The sequence below is a fragment of the Tupaia chinensis genome, unplaced genomic scaffold (assembly GCF_000334495.1).
Source record: "Tupaia chinensis unplaced genomic scaffold, TupChi_1.0 Scaffold000147_1, whole genome shotgun sequence".
Taxonomy (NCBI): domain Eukaryota; kingdom Metazoa; phylum Chordata; class Mammalia; order Scandentia; family Tupaiidae; genus Tupaia; species Tupaia belangeri.
Genome location: NW_006159617.1, coordinates 7,675,101 through 7,691,377, shown reverse-complemented (window position 1 = coordinate 7,691,377; position 16,277 = coordinate 7,675,101). Strand labels below are relative to the sequence as shown.

General features: G+C 36.7%; 1 protein-coding gene across 3 annotated transcripts in view; it reads left to right on the top strand.

Moving 5' to 3' along the window:
- The window catches only part of VPS13A (vacuolar protein sorting 13 homolog A), a gene marked incomplete at its 5' end in the record, with an annotated part of 243,652 nt that overhangs the window by 121,060 nt on the left and 106,315 nt on the right, over positions 1-16,277 (top strand). For all 3 annotated transcript variants that reach the window (XM_014586627.2, XM_014586628.2, XM_014586629.2), the window contains 10 exon segments: positions 2,133-2,260; positions 2,977-3,146; positions 3,678-3,895; positions 5,433-5,665; positions 9,130-9,222; positions 9,746-10,102; positions 11,566-11,667; positions 13,594-13,752; positions 13,925-14,180; positions 15,127-15,287. In XM_014586627.2, the coding sequence (XP_014442113.1) occupies positions 2,133-2,260; positions 2,977-3,146; positions 3,678-3,895; positions 5,433-5,665; positions 9,130-9,222; positions 9,746-10,102; positions 11,566-11,667; positions 13,594-13,752; positions 13,925-14,180; positions 15,127-15,287 (1,877 nt within the window).

Below are 16,277 nucleotides of genomic sequence, written 5' to 3'. Positions count from 1 at the left end.
TCTAAATTCTTTATCAGACATTTCCATGATTTGCATTGAACTGTTTGTGGATGAAGAGGAATTATTCTTTTCCCTTAGAAGAGAGGTATTTTCTTGCTTTCCCATACTTCTTGTGGTCCTGTGGTGATTTTTTGCCATCTGATGGATGGTGTGTTTCTTTCGAATTCTTGAAGTTCAATCTGAGTGTTCAGGAGCAAGCAGAAAGAGGTGATCGGGAATCTCTTTGCCGTTCTGTTGTGATCACTGGTGCAGCAGATTCAGTAGATATTGAGGAATGTTAACCCTAAGAGTATTTCGATGTTTAGCTACAGTGCCCTTAGATCCATCACGCTAGCTTTGTTTGCTGGAGGCTGAATTATGAGTAGAAAATCTTCATTTCTCCTGTCCCCTGAAATGACTAGTTCGCAGGAGCCATGAGGAATCCTCTTCTGAAGGAAGGCCTCAACTCTCCTGCCATGCTAGCTTTGTTTGCTGGAGGCTGAATTATGAGTAGAAAATCTTCATTTCTCCTGTCCTGTGAAATGACTAGTTCGCAGGAGCTATGAGGAATCCTCTTCTGCCAAAACCAGTTTTCTGATATTATCACCTGAAAGTGTGAACTATCTAATGTCTTGTGGTTTTATATGAGCGTTGTCTTGTCTTACTGGGCCATCTCTGGCTGACAGTTTCCTTGAATCAACACCACCCTGCAGTGGAGACACAAGATATCAGGATCACACTGTGGTGAAAGCTTTCACTAACCCTGCAGCATCAGCACAAGGACCGTGTTTCCGCTATTTTTAAGGTCACTATTGTGTCGCTCAGAGTGGGGTGGTTTCTACACAGTAGGAGAGTAGATCAACTATTTTTGTCCTGTTTATTTTCATAGAATGCACGACTGCTTAGTTGTAAGAAAGAGTGAGCTGCTTGCTGATTCATGCAACAACATTATTTTAGCCAAAAGAAGCCAAGCGTGAAAGAGTCTGTTTCACTCTGTTTATATGGAATTTGAGAACAGGCAAAACCTATCTTTGGGTGATTGAGGTTAGACTGATAGGAAGGTAGGCAAAATCCATCCATGGGTGATTGAGACTAGAATGATAGGAAGGTAGGGATTGGCTGGAAAGGGGTACAAGGAACTTTTCTGGACAGATGTAAATGTTGGACACTTTAGAGTGTTGGTTACATGGATGTATACATTTGTCAGATCTCATCAGATTGCTCAGCCAAGCTCTGTGTATTTCACTTGATGTCAATTTTATCTCAATTAAAAATAAGTTACCTGGTGTTGTGGTTCTTGTCTATGGACTTGTTTAAAGTGGGAATTAGGAATTATATAACAGGCTTATAATTTTCATTATAAGACTGCTTAATGTATACCACATGCATGTAGTACTTTGATTCACAATTTAGAAAGTGAAAAATCATGAATCTTTTTGATATATGGAACACTTTTAAGCATGACATCTAAAATACCTTGTTTAGCTTTACTTTTTCTTTTCTTTTCTTTCTTTCTTTTTTTTTTTTTTTTTTTTGCAGAGGGGCCATTGTTTTTCAAAGAGTTAAAACACTCTCCCCAGCCCCGTTGGAAAGGGTCACATCACAATCCCTTCTCCCTCATTTCTCCTTTTGGGATTTTGGGCATGTGCCCAGCATTGCTGTTTTTCAAGGCACCAAGTTTGGGACTTGAACTGCAGAATTAGTCATGTGGGGTCCAGTCACCTTAACCACCATGTCATGGGCTAGCATGGTTTTACAGTTAGAAGGTAAAATTTCAATACTAACTACTATGAACCAGGTACTTTAGTATGTATTTTACATATGCTTTTTATTTGTTTGTTTTTAGTTAATCCCCCAAACAAATGCAATGGTTAGTTATGGTATTTTCATTTTAAAGAAGTAAAAACAGAAATACCAGGAGGAAACTGATGCACCATGTTTTAAATTAATATCCCCAAGTTACTGTGGAAAGAATTCTAAGCCAGCATTTTTAGAGTTCCACATCTGAATTTTCTGATCTTTCTAAAATTTATGCAGTATCTTTTTACTGTATGCATTTAATGAATAATTCTGTTAAATTTACTTGGAGGTTTTTTTAAGTGAGCAACCTTTCACAACTTTTTCTCCATTTAATAACTTTCCTTTTTCCCAAGGAGCAACCATGGTGACAGCTGCTGTGGTAGAAGTGCATTCACGTGCCTCTCAGGTTAAGACGACACTAAACATGAGTTTCAGAACTGATTATCTTACCATGGTACTATACAGTCCAGGTCCTGAAGAGGTAAGTTGAGGAAGAAAATGTGTTTTCACTTTGAAAAGTTATATAGGTAAATATTTATTAAATTGCAGTTTTTAATATTTCACATGTATTTTGTAGTATCTACTCCTCTGAGAAAAGTGGTTGCTTTTTTTTTTTTTTAAGAGGTTTTTTCGCTATAGGGTGCGTGCGCTCGCCAGACAGACAGAGACAGACAGCGAGAAATCACCCCCCCCAGGGGGGATGACCACACCGCAATCCCTTCTCCTCCATTCTCCTCTTGGGATCTTGGGCGCGCACGCACACGCACCCGGTGTGAGTTTTAAGCCACCGGGTCCGGGACTCGAACTGCGGTCGAGTACGTGGGAGTCCAGCGACATAGCCATTACGCTAACTGCTGGTCCCAAAAGTGGTTGCTCTTAACACTTTAGTAATATAATTTTAGCCATTTCCTTTTGTAAATGAGTTATGGGACATTGGGAAAGTCATGATGTAGTTTTGCATAAAAAGCATAGAAAAATACCTCGTGACTTCCCCAGTGACCTAGTATCTTTCACATAGCTAATGATGTAAAAAATGAATTTTAAAACTATTTTTTTTCTTTCATTTGTGTGCCCTTTGGGAACAGAGAATTTTGATGTTTCGTATAAACAGAGGCAACAGTGGGTCGGAGTTCATATTAGAAAATGTTTGAGATTTATGCTTTTGTGTAATTTTTTAATCAATTTCCCCCTTTGCAGACTTGCTTTACAGATGTTCGTGATCCTTCTCTGATACTTGCTGAATTTAAATTGGAAAATATTATAAGTACCGCAAAAATGTACACAGATGACTCAACATTCTCTTCTTTCTCATTAAAAAACTGCATTTTAGATGATAAAAGGCCTCATGTCAAGAAAGCAACTCCTCGGTATGCTTTGTAATAGTGTTCTGAGTTTTTACCTGAGAAATGATTGATAGATTTTTAGAACTTATCCCAAAGCTCCATGTTCATTTTCTGAGTACATCCTAGGATCTTCCAAGCTCAGTCCAATCAGGTTATAGTACTCAATTAGCAGTGAAAGTGTCTTGATTCAGTCATATGTTAGTCTTACTGGATAATTGATAGATGGGTTAAATAAATAGAAATAATCAGTACAATGAAATCAGTTTTTAAATTAATTTACATTCTTCAGAAAACTATTAACCCATGCTAATTTGAATTGGACATGAAAAATTGAGAGGAAAACTGTTCGAGATAATTTGATAATTTATTAACCATATCCTAATTTGTAAGACAGTTGTGCTGCTGACATTTGGAGCACTCTTTGAATCTTCGTGACAAATGGGACATGACATCAGAATGTGTGTTTGCTGTCAGAGAGATAAGAGATCTTTGAGGAATATTGGTTTGTGTAGTTCTTTGCGAGTTGCTCATAGGAATTCTTATTTTGTTTTTCAGAATGATAGGACTGACAGTTGGGTTTGACAAGAAGGACATGATGGATGTCAAGTACAGGAGAGTCAGAGATAGTTGTGTGACTGATGCCGTCTTTCAAGAAATGTATATCTGTGCAAGTGTGGAATTTTTGCTGACCGTTGCCAATGTCTTTTTTGAGGCCTACACCACAGGCAGTGTTGTAGAAACCAGTGTTCAGTCATGGACTTCAAAGGAGGAAGGTTAGTTAACTGACTAAAATATTTATTATCTGTGTTATTGAAGTGCCACGCTAGAGATGATTAGGATAAATGCATTAATAAATGGAAATCCAGTTTTTCATAGGTAAGCAGAAACATCTTTAATGTGTTTTCTAGAAGAATGTACAGTTTGCAGTTTTTAAATATTGAGTTAAAAAATACATGACATACAGTAGAATAAGTAATTGTACTTTTCTGCCACAGTACAACACTTTAACAAACTGAGTGATTTTGTTAGTAAAAGGAAACAAGCAGGGAAGATAATGAAATGACCACTCTTTTGCTTAATTAAAAATAGTATTTTAATTTAAAGTGCTCTTGTTTGTTTTTGTTAGATTTATTTTTAACAATGACCACTCTTTTGCTTAATTAAAAATAGTGTTTTAATTTAAAGTGCCCTGGTTTGTTTTTGTTAGATTTATTTTTAATTTTTTACTTTTTTCTATTGTCACTCATTTCATTCATGGTAGTATAAAGCATGTCCACTTGAAAATGAGGAAATGAGGATTAGGAAATACATCATGGGAACATCATGACTTATTTTTCTGTTTTTCTATGTAAAAATGCATTATGACTTTCCCAACCCAGTAGTTTCTGTCTCTGCCAGTAACTAGTAGAGATCTTTTTCCTCCACATTTTTAAATGTTCCTATGCCTATAGCTTCTTCAAATCTTCAGTAAGAGCATTTCAGTAGATTTTGGGAGCATCGGAGATTCTTCTATTTGACTTAGAATACATTTTATTTATTTTTTTCCTTGAGTGGGAGTGACAGAGACAGAGAAGCGAGCATCTGAGATTCTTTTATTTGACTTAGAATACATTTTATTTATTTTTTTCTGTAGAGTATGTGCACTCACTCGAGACACAGAGAGAGACAGAGACAGAAACCAAAAAATCACTCCCCAGGGGAGATGGCCATGCCAGAGTCCCTTCTTTTCCATTTTCCTCTCAGAATTTTGGGCACGCACACACATACACCCATCTTGAGTTTTAAGGCAGCTGATCCAGGACTCGAACCATGGTCAACTACATAGGAGTCCAGTTACCTAACCACTATGCATCTGCTGATCCCAACCCCTAACAGTGTCTTGACACTGTGATTTGCCCCCAGCCCTGGATCATGAGCATGTGTGTACCTGGTATACTAAGGGAAGCCTCTGGGTTCAAACCTGGCACCTTCTTATGTGGGTCAGCCGCCCAGAGCATTCATTGTGTTTTGCTGCTGCACCATTGTCTAGCCCTCAATATGTTATTCATAAGTAGCTGATCCCAACCCCTAACAGTGTCTTGACACTGTGATTTGCCCCCAGCCCTGGATCATGAGCATGTGTGTACCTGGTATACTAAGGGAAGCCTCTGGGTTCAAACCTGGCACCTTCTTATGTGGGTCAGCCTCCTGGAGGCATTCATTGTGTTTTGCTGCTGCACCATTGTCTAGCCCTCAATATGTTATTCATAAGTAATGTGTATAGCAAATGTCTAGAAATATTCTAAAATCTTAATTTATTTTTACTTTTAGTACCTGTACAGCAACCGGAAAAGTGGGAAATTAATACTATTATTAAAAATCCTGAAATTGTGTTTGTGGCTGACATGACAAAGAATGATGCTCCTGCCTTAGTTATTACAACACAGTGTGAAATTTGCTGGCGAGGTGACCTTGAAAACAATACAATGACTGCTGCCATTAAAGATCTTCAAGTGAGGGCATGCCCATTTCTTCCAGTCAAGAGAAAAGGCAAAATCACTACTGTGAGTTTACTATCGAATTATCTGCTTACTAGTCAACTGTTTGGATTCAGTATATACCACTTTAGGAAATGAAAGCTATCTAAATACTTTCCAACCTTGTTCTGTAAAAACACCTTTCTTTCTATGTAGAGGGCCTAAGTTAGACTATTAATGCCAGTTTTGAAATTCTTTTTCATTCTTCCAGGTGATTCTTGTTTGTGTTTGTGGAAATAGACTCACTAAGAAGTTGGTTTCATCTTGACACTTTTCAGTTAAGATCTTACTTGGCACCAGCAGATGGCATAATGTTTATGTCGTTGGACTCCCACGTAGTCAGCTGTGGTTCAAGTCCCAGACCCAGTGGCTTAAAATTCATGCTGGGTGCGTATGTGTGCATGCCCAAAATCCCAAGAAGAGAATGGAGGAGAAGAGATTGCAGCAGGGCAAACTCCCCAGGGGATGATTTCTTGCTTTCTGTCTCTCTGTGTCTCTCTGTGTCACTGGCAACGCACGCATTCTATAGCAAAGAATCACTCTATAGTAACGCACGCATTCTATAGCAAAGAATCACTCTTTAAAAAAAAAAAGAAGAGATCTTACTCTGACTTTCTAATCATTTTCATTCTAAATTCTAAATTTATGTATTAAGATTTCTTTTTTTGGTTTTGTTATAGTGCACATGTGCTCACCAGAGAGAGAGAGAAAGAGAGAGAGAGAGAGAGAGAGAGAGAAGGGAAGTGAGAAATCACTCCCCAGAAAGGATGGCCACACTGCAATCCCTTCTTCTCTATTCTCCTGAGATTTTGGGCATGCATGCAAATGTGCCTGCATGATTTTCAATCTGTTGGGTCCAGGGCTTGAACTGTAGTTGTCTGTGTGGGAGTTCAATACTTTAACCACCATGCCACCTGCTGGCCTTGGCTGTTAAGATTTCTACCAGTTGTTTGAAATGTTGCCATTTTCATATAATTTTTTTCTAGTAAGTAGATATTTGTGCTTAGGTAATGTGTTTTTGCTTATCTCTATGTAACTTATTTGAAATTTTAGCCATTTTCTTTGATATACCTCACATTTGTATTTTACTCCGTAGTAACCTCTTGGCTTTCTTCTTTATAACTCAGCTTAAAGTTTATGTCTTCAAAGACATCTTTTCAAGTTAGCCATCTGACTTTCAGTAGTCTTAAAAGTACTCATAAAGTATTTAGATTTCTAAAGGGGCAACAGAAGTTTAAATGTTCTAATATTATCAACAGATAAATACAAGCTATAATTTTGTTATTAATAAATACATACTAGTTAAGATATAAGATAAATCATTGTCCTAATTTGCTAGGCTGATGGCTCACCACTAAGAAAAAAAAAAGAAGAAATAGAAAATGGAGGTCAGACTGACTCTTAGGGTTATATCTTAGAAATTTTACATATATTTCTTTTATTTTCACCCGTTGCCTTGAACATAGCTGTGTGACCATACTTATCCACAGTAGAAGTTGGAGAATATAGTCTGTTTTTCTGAGCTACTTTATGCTCAGATAAAATTTCTATTCCTGTAGAAGGAAGAGTGGAACAAATATCAGGTGACAACTATAGGTCCTCCCTACAGAATACCCAAAGGTTTCTTCCATTGTCCACAGAAAAGAATCCATACTTGTCCTACTTTTTCACCCTTACCTCTTCCTCAAAGGACATAATCTCTTCAGTATCAGGATCTTTAGTCTCTATTGGGTCTGCATAACCTACCACTTCCACATACACAAATAGGTATATATGCCACCGCCATAGAACCACACACACAACCACTGTGTAATGATGGTAGAAGAACAGGGTAGTTGCAATTAAAAAAACCTATTCAGGAAAAGAAAACGGAAACACTTGGTAACCACTGATCTGTAACAGTTGTCATGTACTGCTGATTGGAATTGTGAAAACTTTTTAAGCTCTAACAGTGGAGTAAGTTCTTTGGATAGCCCTTTCATTTTTTCTTTCTTCCTGGAACTTTCATTTCATTTCTTCACATGACTCTGTCTTCCCCCTCTGAGAGATTCTTTTTCTTTTTTAAATCCATTTTTATTGATGATAGAGCACATGCACGTGGTTGGGGTGGGGTGGGGAGGAGAAGCACCCTCCACAGCATCTGGACACACTGTGATCCCCTTCCTCCACTCCTCCAGCTCAGTGGATACTGGGGACTTCCATGTGTGCCTGACATGTTGACCTGGCTGGGGGTTCAGATCGCTGTCACCAAATGGGATCCAGCCATAGCAGTGCATCACCCACTGTGCTTCAGAGCTGTCTCCTAGTTAATTGATTTTAAATTCTGCTTCATCTGTAGTACTGGTAAACATTGAGATATTAATTCCTATTAATTGTGTTTTTGAGTGGTACAATTTCCATTTTTTAATAGATTTCATTTTTCCATCATTCACTTTCTTGAACAAATTAATCATATTTCCTTTTTTTTTTTTAACCTTTCTATGATAGGAAGCGTATGCATATGTCTGAGATAGCAAGCGCTAGAGAGAGAGAGAACTCTTTTTTTTTTTTTGGAGAGGTTTTTGCTATAGGGTCCACATGCTCGCCAGAAAGACAGAGAGACAGAAAGTGAGAAATCACCCCCCGGGGGGGGGATGGCCATGCCACAATCACTTCTCTTCCATTCTCCTCTCAGGATCTTGAGCACACATGCACACGCACCCGGTGGGAGTTTAAGCTGCCGGGTTCAGGACTCGAACCGTGGTCGACTACATGGGAGTCCAGTGACATGGTCATTACGCTAACTGCTGGTCCCGAGAGAGAACTCTTGATAGATTCTTACCATGCTTGAGAGATCCCTCTCCCCAGCCCTCCAGCTCCTCAGATTCCTAGTTGTTCATGCATACTTCTAGATAATTTCTCAGGTTGACCTGTAGTCCAAAATGCAGTTCCAGATGGCTTCCAGCACTGCAGGGTTCTAGCATTATAGCTGGGCCACAGTGACTGGGCCTAGGATTTCCTTTTGATGATGCCAGTAATTGAATCATCTCTATTTCTGTTTTATCTTTCAGTTTTGTTTCTTCATATATCAGATACTTTTTTGTTAGATGCCAGACAGTGTAATATAATGTAGAGGCTTCTATGATGTTTTTAGTCTCCAAATAGAGTTTCATTTATTCTTTATTAGGCAGAAAGAATGAGAAAAGTTTATTTTAATCCAGTAGGAATTGAACTGATTGGAGGCTAGATTGTAGTTTCTGCAAGGTCTTGTTTTCTGCAGGTTCCTATTTTCTGTTAAGTACAATCTGAGTTTAGTAATAGTATTGTTGTTAACTTTCTATTTATTATAAAGAATGAATAAAGAGGATAATCAAGAAGTTTGCTGAGTCACTTATATTTTTGCAGTTACTTTTACCCTGATTTGTATGTTTAATGTAGCTATTATTAGGAGAGTCTTTAGCAATATTTTAATACTAAATATTAATTTAGTGGTATTGATTTTTCTCTTAAAGGTTTTGCAGCCCTGTGATTTGTTTTATCAGGCTACTCAGATAGGTACAGATCCACAAGTGATTGATATATCAGTAAAATCCCTGACACTGAAGGTAAGTTAAAGTATCATCATTCAAATATTCCACACACTTTTCTAAAAATCAGTAAAACCTAGGAACAAGTACTTACTGTAATGTCTTTTTGTTGTTAAATAAGCAAAATAAATGAATTTTTGTTTTTGAAAACATATTTTTATGAGACATTATTTACAAAATGTTATTATTTAATACATATTCTCTAATCATTATTATCCTATACTTTTTTATTGGCATTTGATTGCTTTTGCAGTTAATGTATAATATCACTGTAGTGTATATAGTTCAAATTACACTTGGTTAGTACCTATAAAATTAATGTACATATCTTAACTGAAATTCACTATGGTAATTTAAAAATCCTCATAGGTGATACATTATTTCTACTATTTTGTGTAATAATGCTAGTTATGGCTAGTAATGTTAGTTCAGTATTAATTCCTTATGATCCTTCAACAAATATATGTAATGCATCTGAAATAAGTATTTCTGAAAGTTGTGTATTTGTAGTTTTTTTGTTAATTTTACTTTTCCCTCCTAGGTGTCACCAGTTATCATAAATACCATGATCACCATAACTTCAGCACTTTACACAAACAAGGAAGCTGTCCCCGAAGAATCAGCGGCTTCTGTAGCACACTTATGGGAGATGATGGACACGAAGAATCTGAAAATGTGGTTTCTTGAAGAGTCAAATGAAAGTGATAGAATACCTCCCACAGCTGACTTGGTACCTAAAGGAGAGAAGATAAAAGTGAACATCGATTCCATCTTTCTAGTTCTCGAGGCTGGAATTGGCCACAGGACAGTTCCTATGCTGTTGGCAAAGTCAAGTTTTTCAGGGGAAGGCAAAAACTGGAGTTCCCTAATAAATCTCCACTGTCAGCTGGAGCTGGAGGTAGGCACTTACAGTACATGATAAGGAATGCATGTTATGGAGGTCTCATCCATTTATTTAAATTAAGCTTGTTAGGAATAAGATACTGGCTGAAAAGCTTCTGAAAGAAAGTTCACAGTTTCTTTGCTTTTGAATAGTTTTCTGTTGTTTTGTCTTTTACTTTTAGAGTATATATCCATGTTAAGTTTGTATTTCAATTTCTTGCTTCAAGGTAGGTGATATCTTGGGTTGTCAGAAAAGTCATGACACATTTTTGCATAGAAAACCAAAAATACATCATGACTTTTCCAATGACCCAATATGATAGTTATTTTTTAGATTCTAATTTTTTAAATTTTTAAATTAAAATTAAATTGCTTTTTTATTTAAAAGGATAGTAGGCTGAATTTCTGAACATAAGAATAATCTATTCTGAAAATAATGCAGAGAATTAATTAAAGAGTATGCCTTGTACCTTTGTATTATTTAGTCTCTTTATTCTCTAGAGAGTCCATTAAGATCTTTCAAATTTTCACGAGACTGCTGTAAAAGCAGTATTATCAGTTGAGGTTATCTGGGTGATATTTGATTTGAACAAACATATTTCACTTTAGCATTTATCTCTAGGGATATTGTGGTTTTAATTCATTAAGCTTATATGTATTAGAAACTAATTTGATACTCTGTTTTAAAAGTGAGTATGAAAAATTATACACTGCTTTATTTTTTAAGTGCATTGATACAGGGCTCTGTCCTAACGAAAGTGTAACTAACTGACCAGATTGCAGATTTCCAGGTTGTAGTTAAAATTCTACATATTTACAGAGGATTTGACCAGGTATGTCCAAGAAGTTTAGGGCATTCAAATAAATGGATACTCATTGAATCACATAGTACTTACCTTCAAAGACTTTCTATCAGTTGAAATAGACAGTTTAGAAATATCAGTAATGCCAGCCTGTGGCCTGTTGTACCATGTGGTTTCAGTCCTGGGCCTGGTGGCTTGAAACACATGGCAGGTGTGTGTGTGTGTGCATGTCCAAAATCCTGACGGGGGGTGAAATGAAGAAAAGATTGTGGCGTGATCATGCCTTCCTGGAGACAGGGGTTTACATCCCCCCCCTTTCTCTGTCTCTCTCTCTCTCTGATGAGCACACACTTCCTATGGCAAATTTTAAAAGTAAATAAAGATGTCAATAATATGTGATAGAGGAACATCGTTTTATTACTTAGCCCAGAGTGGCAGTTAAGGAAAGATACTTAAAAGAGGACTCAGCTGTAAAGGGTGAACATGGACTATTACATTAGTGAGGTGAGGAAAGCACGTAGGCGTGTATATATTGTTAGCTGTTGAATGGCGTGCAGTACGATTTTTCTGCAACAGAAATGGCACAGCCTGAAGGCATGGTAGCAGGAAGCAGCATGGAAGATTGTTTTAGTAAATGCCAGAATGTTTGATTTAAAACTAAAAACTCTCTTTGCAGGTACATTATTACAATGAAATGTTTGGTGTATGGGAGCCTTTGCTTGAACCTTTAGAGATTGATCAGACTGAGGATTTTAGACCATGGAAGCTTGGAATCAAGGTATGTGTATGTCCATGTATGTATGTGCATGTGTGTGTTTCTGTGTGTAGACTTCATTTTTTTTTCTTTTTATAAGATTTTATTAAAGGTCTTTACAGAGTAACATCCAGACTCCGGATACAGCTGCTGGGACCCTAGTAGGCCGTGGGGACAGGCTGGGGCATGGCAGGCGACTCTGGCTTCCCACCCTTACTGTTCTGAGGTGGAGGTGGTGGGCAGTATCTCATCTTTGGGTTCATTATTTTAGAGCAGTTTTAGGTTCACAACAAAATTGAGAAGACACAGATTTCAAGTGTACTGCCTGATCCCGTACATGCCTAGGGTTCTTCATGGTGAGCATCCCCACCAAGGTATATTTGAAGTCTGAAAAATAATTTTAAAATATAGCAGATGTCCACCACACTAGATGCTTTAATTTTCACAAAGTTCAGCTTCCTCATCAGGAGTTTGGTCCACATGCGTCTCTTTTTGACATCAGAATGTGATGTTCAGATCTAAAGCCAATGCTGCCTATGCTTCTAATACAAATAATTATGTGACATTATTGGGCCGGATGTGTTTCTGAATACTATATCTTTGCTTTAATCCTTACACTAGCCCTCTAAAGATTTCCCCCCCAATTTAATATGTGAGGGGACTGAAGCTAGAGAGGTTAAGGGTTATGGCTACAAAGTGGAAGAGGTGGGATGAAGACCAGCCAGTCCCTTAAACACGGGCTAAGATGTTTGTGCCATCGTCCTGTTGGCTGTTGTCTACCTCAAGAATCTTTTTTCCTCTGAAGGCATGTATGTGTGGGTGTGTGTTTATTATCTGTCAACACATTATTTGTTTGAAATATAGCGTGATTTTATGTAATCATGAGAAACAGTGTCTAAGTGGATGAAATTGTGCTTCTGAAGCAAGAGACTGAAGAATTACCAGCATGTCCCCTGCGTAATAGTGATTTAGTTATGCTGCAGGTAAATTTTCAGTGGCTTAAAACCAGTTGAAAGCAACAACAAAGGTGGCCAACTTGGCATGTCTGGCATTTTTGTGTTAGATGATTTAATTTAATTTTCCAGCTATTTTAGATGAATGATTTGGGTAAAGAAATTCCTTTGGTGGCCTTTAGGTCAGAATATATTTGGGCAGTTTATCTATTAATACTAAAAAGTGGTAAATGGGGGGCCAGCAGATGGCATAGCGGTTACATCGCTGGACTCCCACCTGGCTGGCTGTGGTTTGAGTCTTGGACTCGATGGCTTGAAAATCTTGTGTTGAAAATCACGCTGGGTATGCGTACGTGCGTGTGTGCAAGCCCAAGATCCCAGGAGAATAGAGGAGAAAAGATTAGGGCATGGCCATCTGCCCTGGGGGGTGATTTCTCACTTTCCCCCTCACTGTCTCTGTCTCTCTCCAGCAAGCTTACACGCTCTAAAGCAAAAACGTTCTTAAAAAAAAACAAAGAACAAAAAGGTAAATGTTATTGTTTCTCATGAATCCTAGGTTCCACAGCACTGTTGTGCCACTGTTCTGGGTCATTTTAAGTTGCTAGATTCATTTCTATTCTTTCTTTATTAGTATGACTAATACAGTAAACTAAATTACTTTTCTTAGTCTAAATGTCTGTGTTGCTATGAAGTCTGTGCTTTTAATTTACATTCAGATGCTATATACACTTAGAATTTTAGGGTTTTTTCCCTTCTAACTCATGCCTGCCGTTTTACTACCAGTGAAGATGAGATGGTTTTTTTCCTCCGTCTCTGTATAAGGTTATCATAGCTGGTTGATGTCCAGGTCATTTCAGTAAGGGAATAAAACAGAAAAAAATATATTGCTCTTACTAACATTGGGATTTGTCTAAAATTTGTTTTTACTTGGCAGAATGAGATATGTTATACTTTGAGGAACAAATTTTTCTTATTTATCTATAATTTATCATTTTAGATGAAAAAGAAAGCAAAACAGGCCATTGTTGAGTCAGATACTGAAGAGGAAAACTATAAAGTACCAGAATATAAAACGGTCATCACTTTCTATTCAAAAGATCAATTAAATATTACATTATCCAAATGTGGCCTTGTTATGTTAAATAATTTAGCCCAGGTAAGGACATAAATTTGAAACTTTAAATATTGAACTACTGTATTAACACTGTTGAGAAGCCTGTGTTTCTTTTATTGAATAAGATCATCACTAATTCTGGTCCCATGTCCATTTATGTTCTACTTGTCATTTAGTTTTTCACGTTTTATTTACAATAACTTTTTCTTACCAGGCATTTACAGAAGCTGCCACTGGCTCTTCAGCTGGCTTCATAAGGGATCTAGCACCATTTATGATCGTAAATTCCCTTGGACTTACTATCTCTGTTTCACCAAGTGATTCTTTTAGTGTACTCGGTGTTCCTATGGCAAAATCATATCTATTGAAAAACGAGGAGAGTTTAAGTATGGATTATGTCCGAACTAAGGACAATGATCACTTCAATGCAATGACCAGTCTAAGCAGCAAACTCTTCTTCATTCTTCTTAGTAAGTGATATGTTACTTTCCTGGGGCTTTCATTTGTTTTAAGTTATATTTTACATGCCATTTTACTTACTTTTTTAAAATTTCTTTTTAAATAGGTTGTAAGTTTTTTTTTTTTTTGCAATGTTTTGGCTACAGTTGTCTTCATATTCTAAGTTCTTTTCTTTAATCCACTTCATTATTTACAGCATGATAATGTTTACTATGTTGTGTAGAGGAAAAATATTAGATCTCATCCTCACTCAGCTTTTCCAGACTTACAAGTTGGTAGTATTCCACCAGTTTTGTAGCTGAATGAATTCAATGTAAAGGTTGAATTCATGAAAATGGCACATGTGTAAAGGTTTTGAGATCAAAAGTATTTTTTGTATTTTTGTATGTTTTCCGATTGAAGTGGATGTTTTTTCTTTTTTTCACCTTCATAGAAGATTTCAGATTTTATGGTAAAGTGAAAATAAAAGTGTCACAGATTATCAGGTTAAACTCCTGAATGAGGCTTTTTTTTTTAACTAATAAAATCTTTTTTAATTAAAAAAATTCTTAATTTTTCAGAATTTTTAAGTTTTTCTTTCTTCTCATGCCATAATCCTTCCCTCAGCTTTCCCAGCAGGCTAGGATCATGGACCCTTATGCATTTCCAGTGTGTGCACATTGACACAGGAACTGAACCCCAAACTTCCAGCATTGCAGGATCATGCTACTGTTGCATCACTGCAACTGGTCATAACTTTTTTTTTTGGGGGGGGGCCAGGAGGGGAAGAAAATGCTTTATAGATTTTAAATGAGTGCTGTGGAAATAAGCTGTGGCTTCTTAAAATATCCCTTTGTGTGGATTATATCCTAAAACTTCATTGACTGTTATGTTAAAGACAGTCATCTGATATTTAACATATACCTAAAATTAATAAGTAACGAATTAAAAACTTTCAAATTTTTGTGTTTAATTTAGCACCTGTTAATCACTCTACTGCCGATAAGATTCCTTTAACAAAAGTGGGACGACGTCTGTACACTGTAAGGCACAGAGAGTCGGGAGTTGAAAGATCTATCGTTTGTCAGATCGATGCAGTAGAAGGAAGTAAGAAGATAACAATTCGCTCCCCAGTGCAGGTATGAAATAGGAATTTGGGGGAAGGTCCTGTTATACATACTTATGTGCTAATAACAGAAAAAAAACTAAAGCAAATTATTACAAAAAGAATACAAACTATAGGGACCAGCAGTTAGTGTAGTGGTTATGTTGCTGAACTCCCATGTAGTTGACCATGGTTCGAGTCCCAGACCCAGTGGCTTAAACTCACGCCGGGCGTGTGTATGTGCATGCCCAAGATCCTGAGAGGAGAATGGAGGAGAAGGGATTGTGGCGTAGCCATCCTCCCTGGGGGGTGATTTCTTGCTTTTTGTCTCTCTGTCTCTCTTTGTCTTTCTGGTGAGCACATGCACCCTATAGCAAAAAAAAAAAAAAAACTCTCAAAAAAATAAACTGTATAAAAATATAGCTGATATCCAAAAGAAGAATAATCACCATTAGTTACACTGCTCTAAAATGGCCTTTGTACAATTTTGTCCAAGATAATTCTCTTAATTTTTTATTAGACTATTTTGTAAAATCTTTTTGAATTATTATTTTGTAAAAAAAATTACCAATATGTTGCTTTAGGTCTTTATAATATGTAATATACTTTTTTTTTTCTTTTTAAAAAAATTTTTTTTATTATCATCATCATAATCTTCTTTATATTACATTACATTGGATTACATATAACTTTACAGTGTATTACATTGTTTTTTCAAAAGGGAATGCCATGCATGTCTGTCAGTACAGAGACATTAATCTCCCCCCTTCAACATTCAATAGTTTTTCTATGTTTTCCCCAATCATTATTTTTATTATTCTAATTATTTTTTAAAACAGTCAATTGCTATTTCTCATTTTGCTTGTAAAAATACTTTGCCCATCATGAAATACTTCTCAGACCAATCCAGTTGAGAATACTATACATGTCATCAACAGTTAATAAGCCCAAACTGTTTCTCACTAACGTCCTGCCCCTCTATTGTTCACTTGCTATCTTTCTCTATCCTCTTCTCTTCACTTAC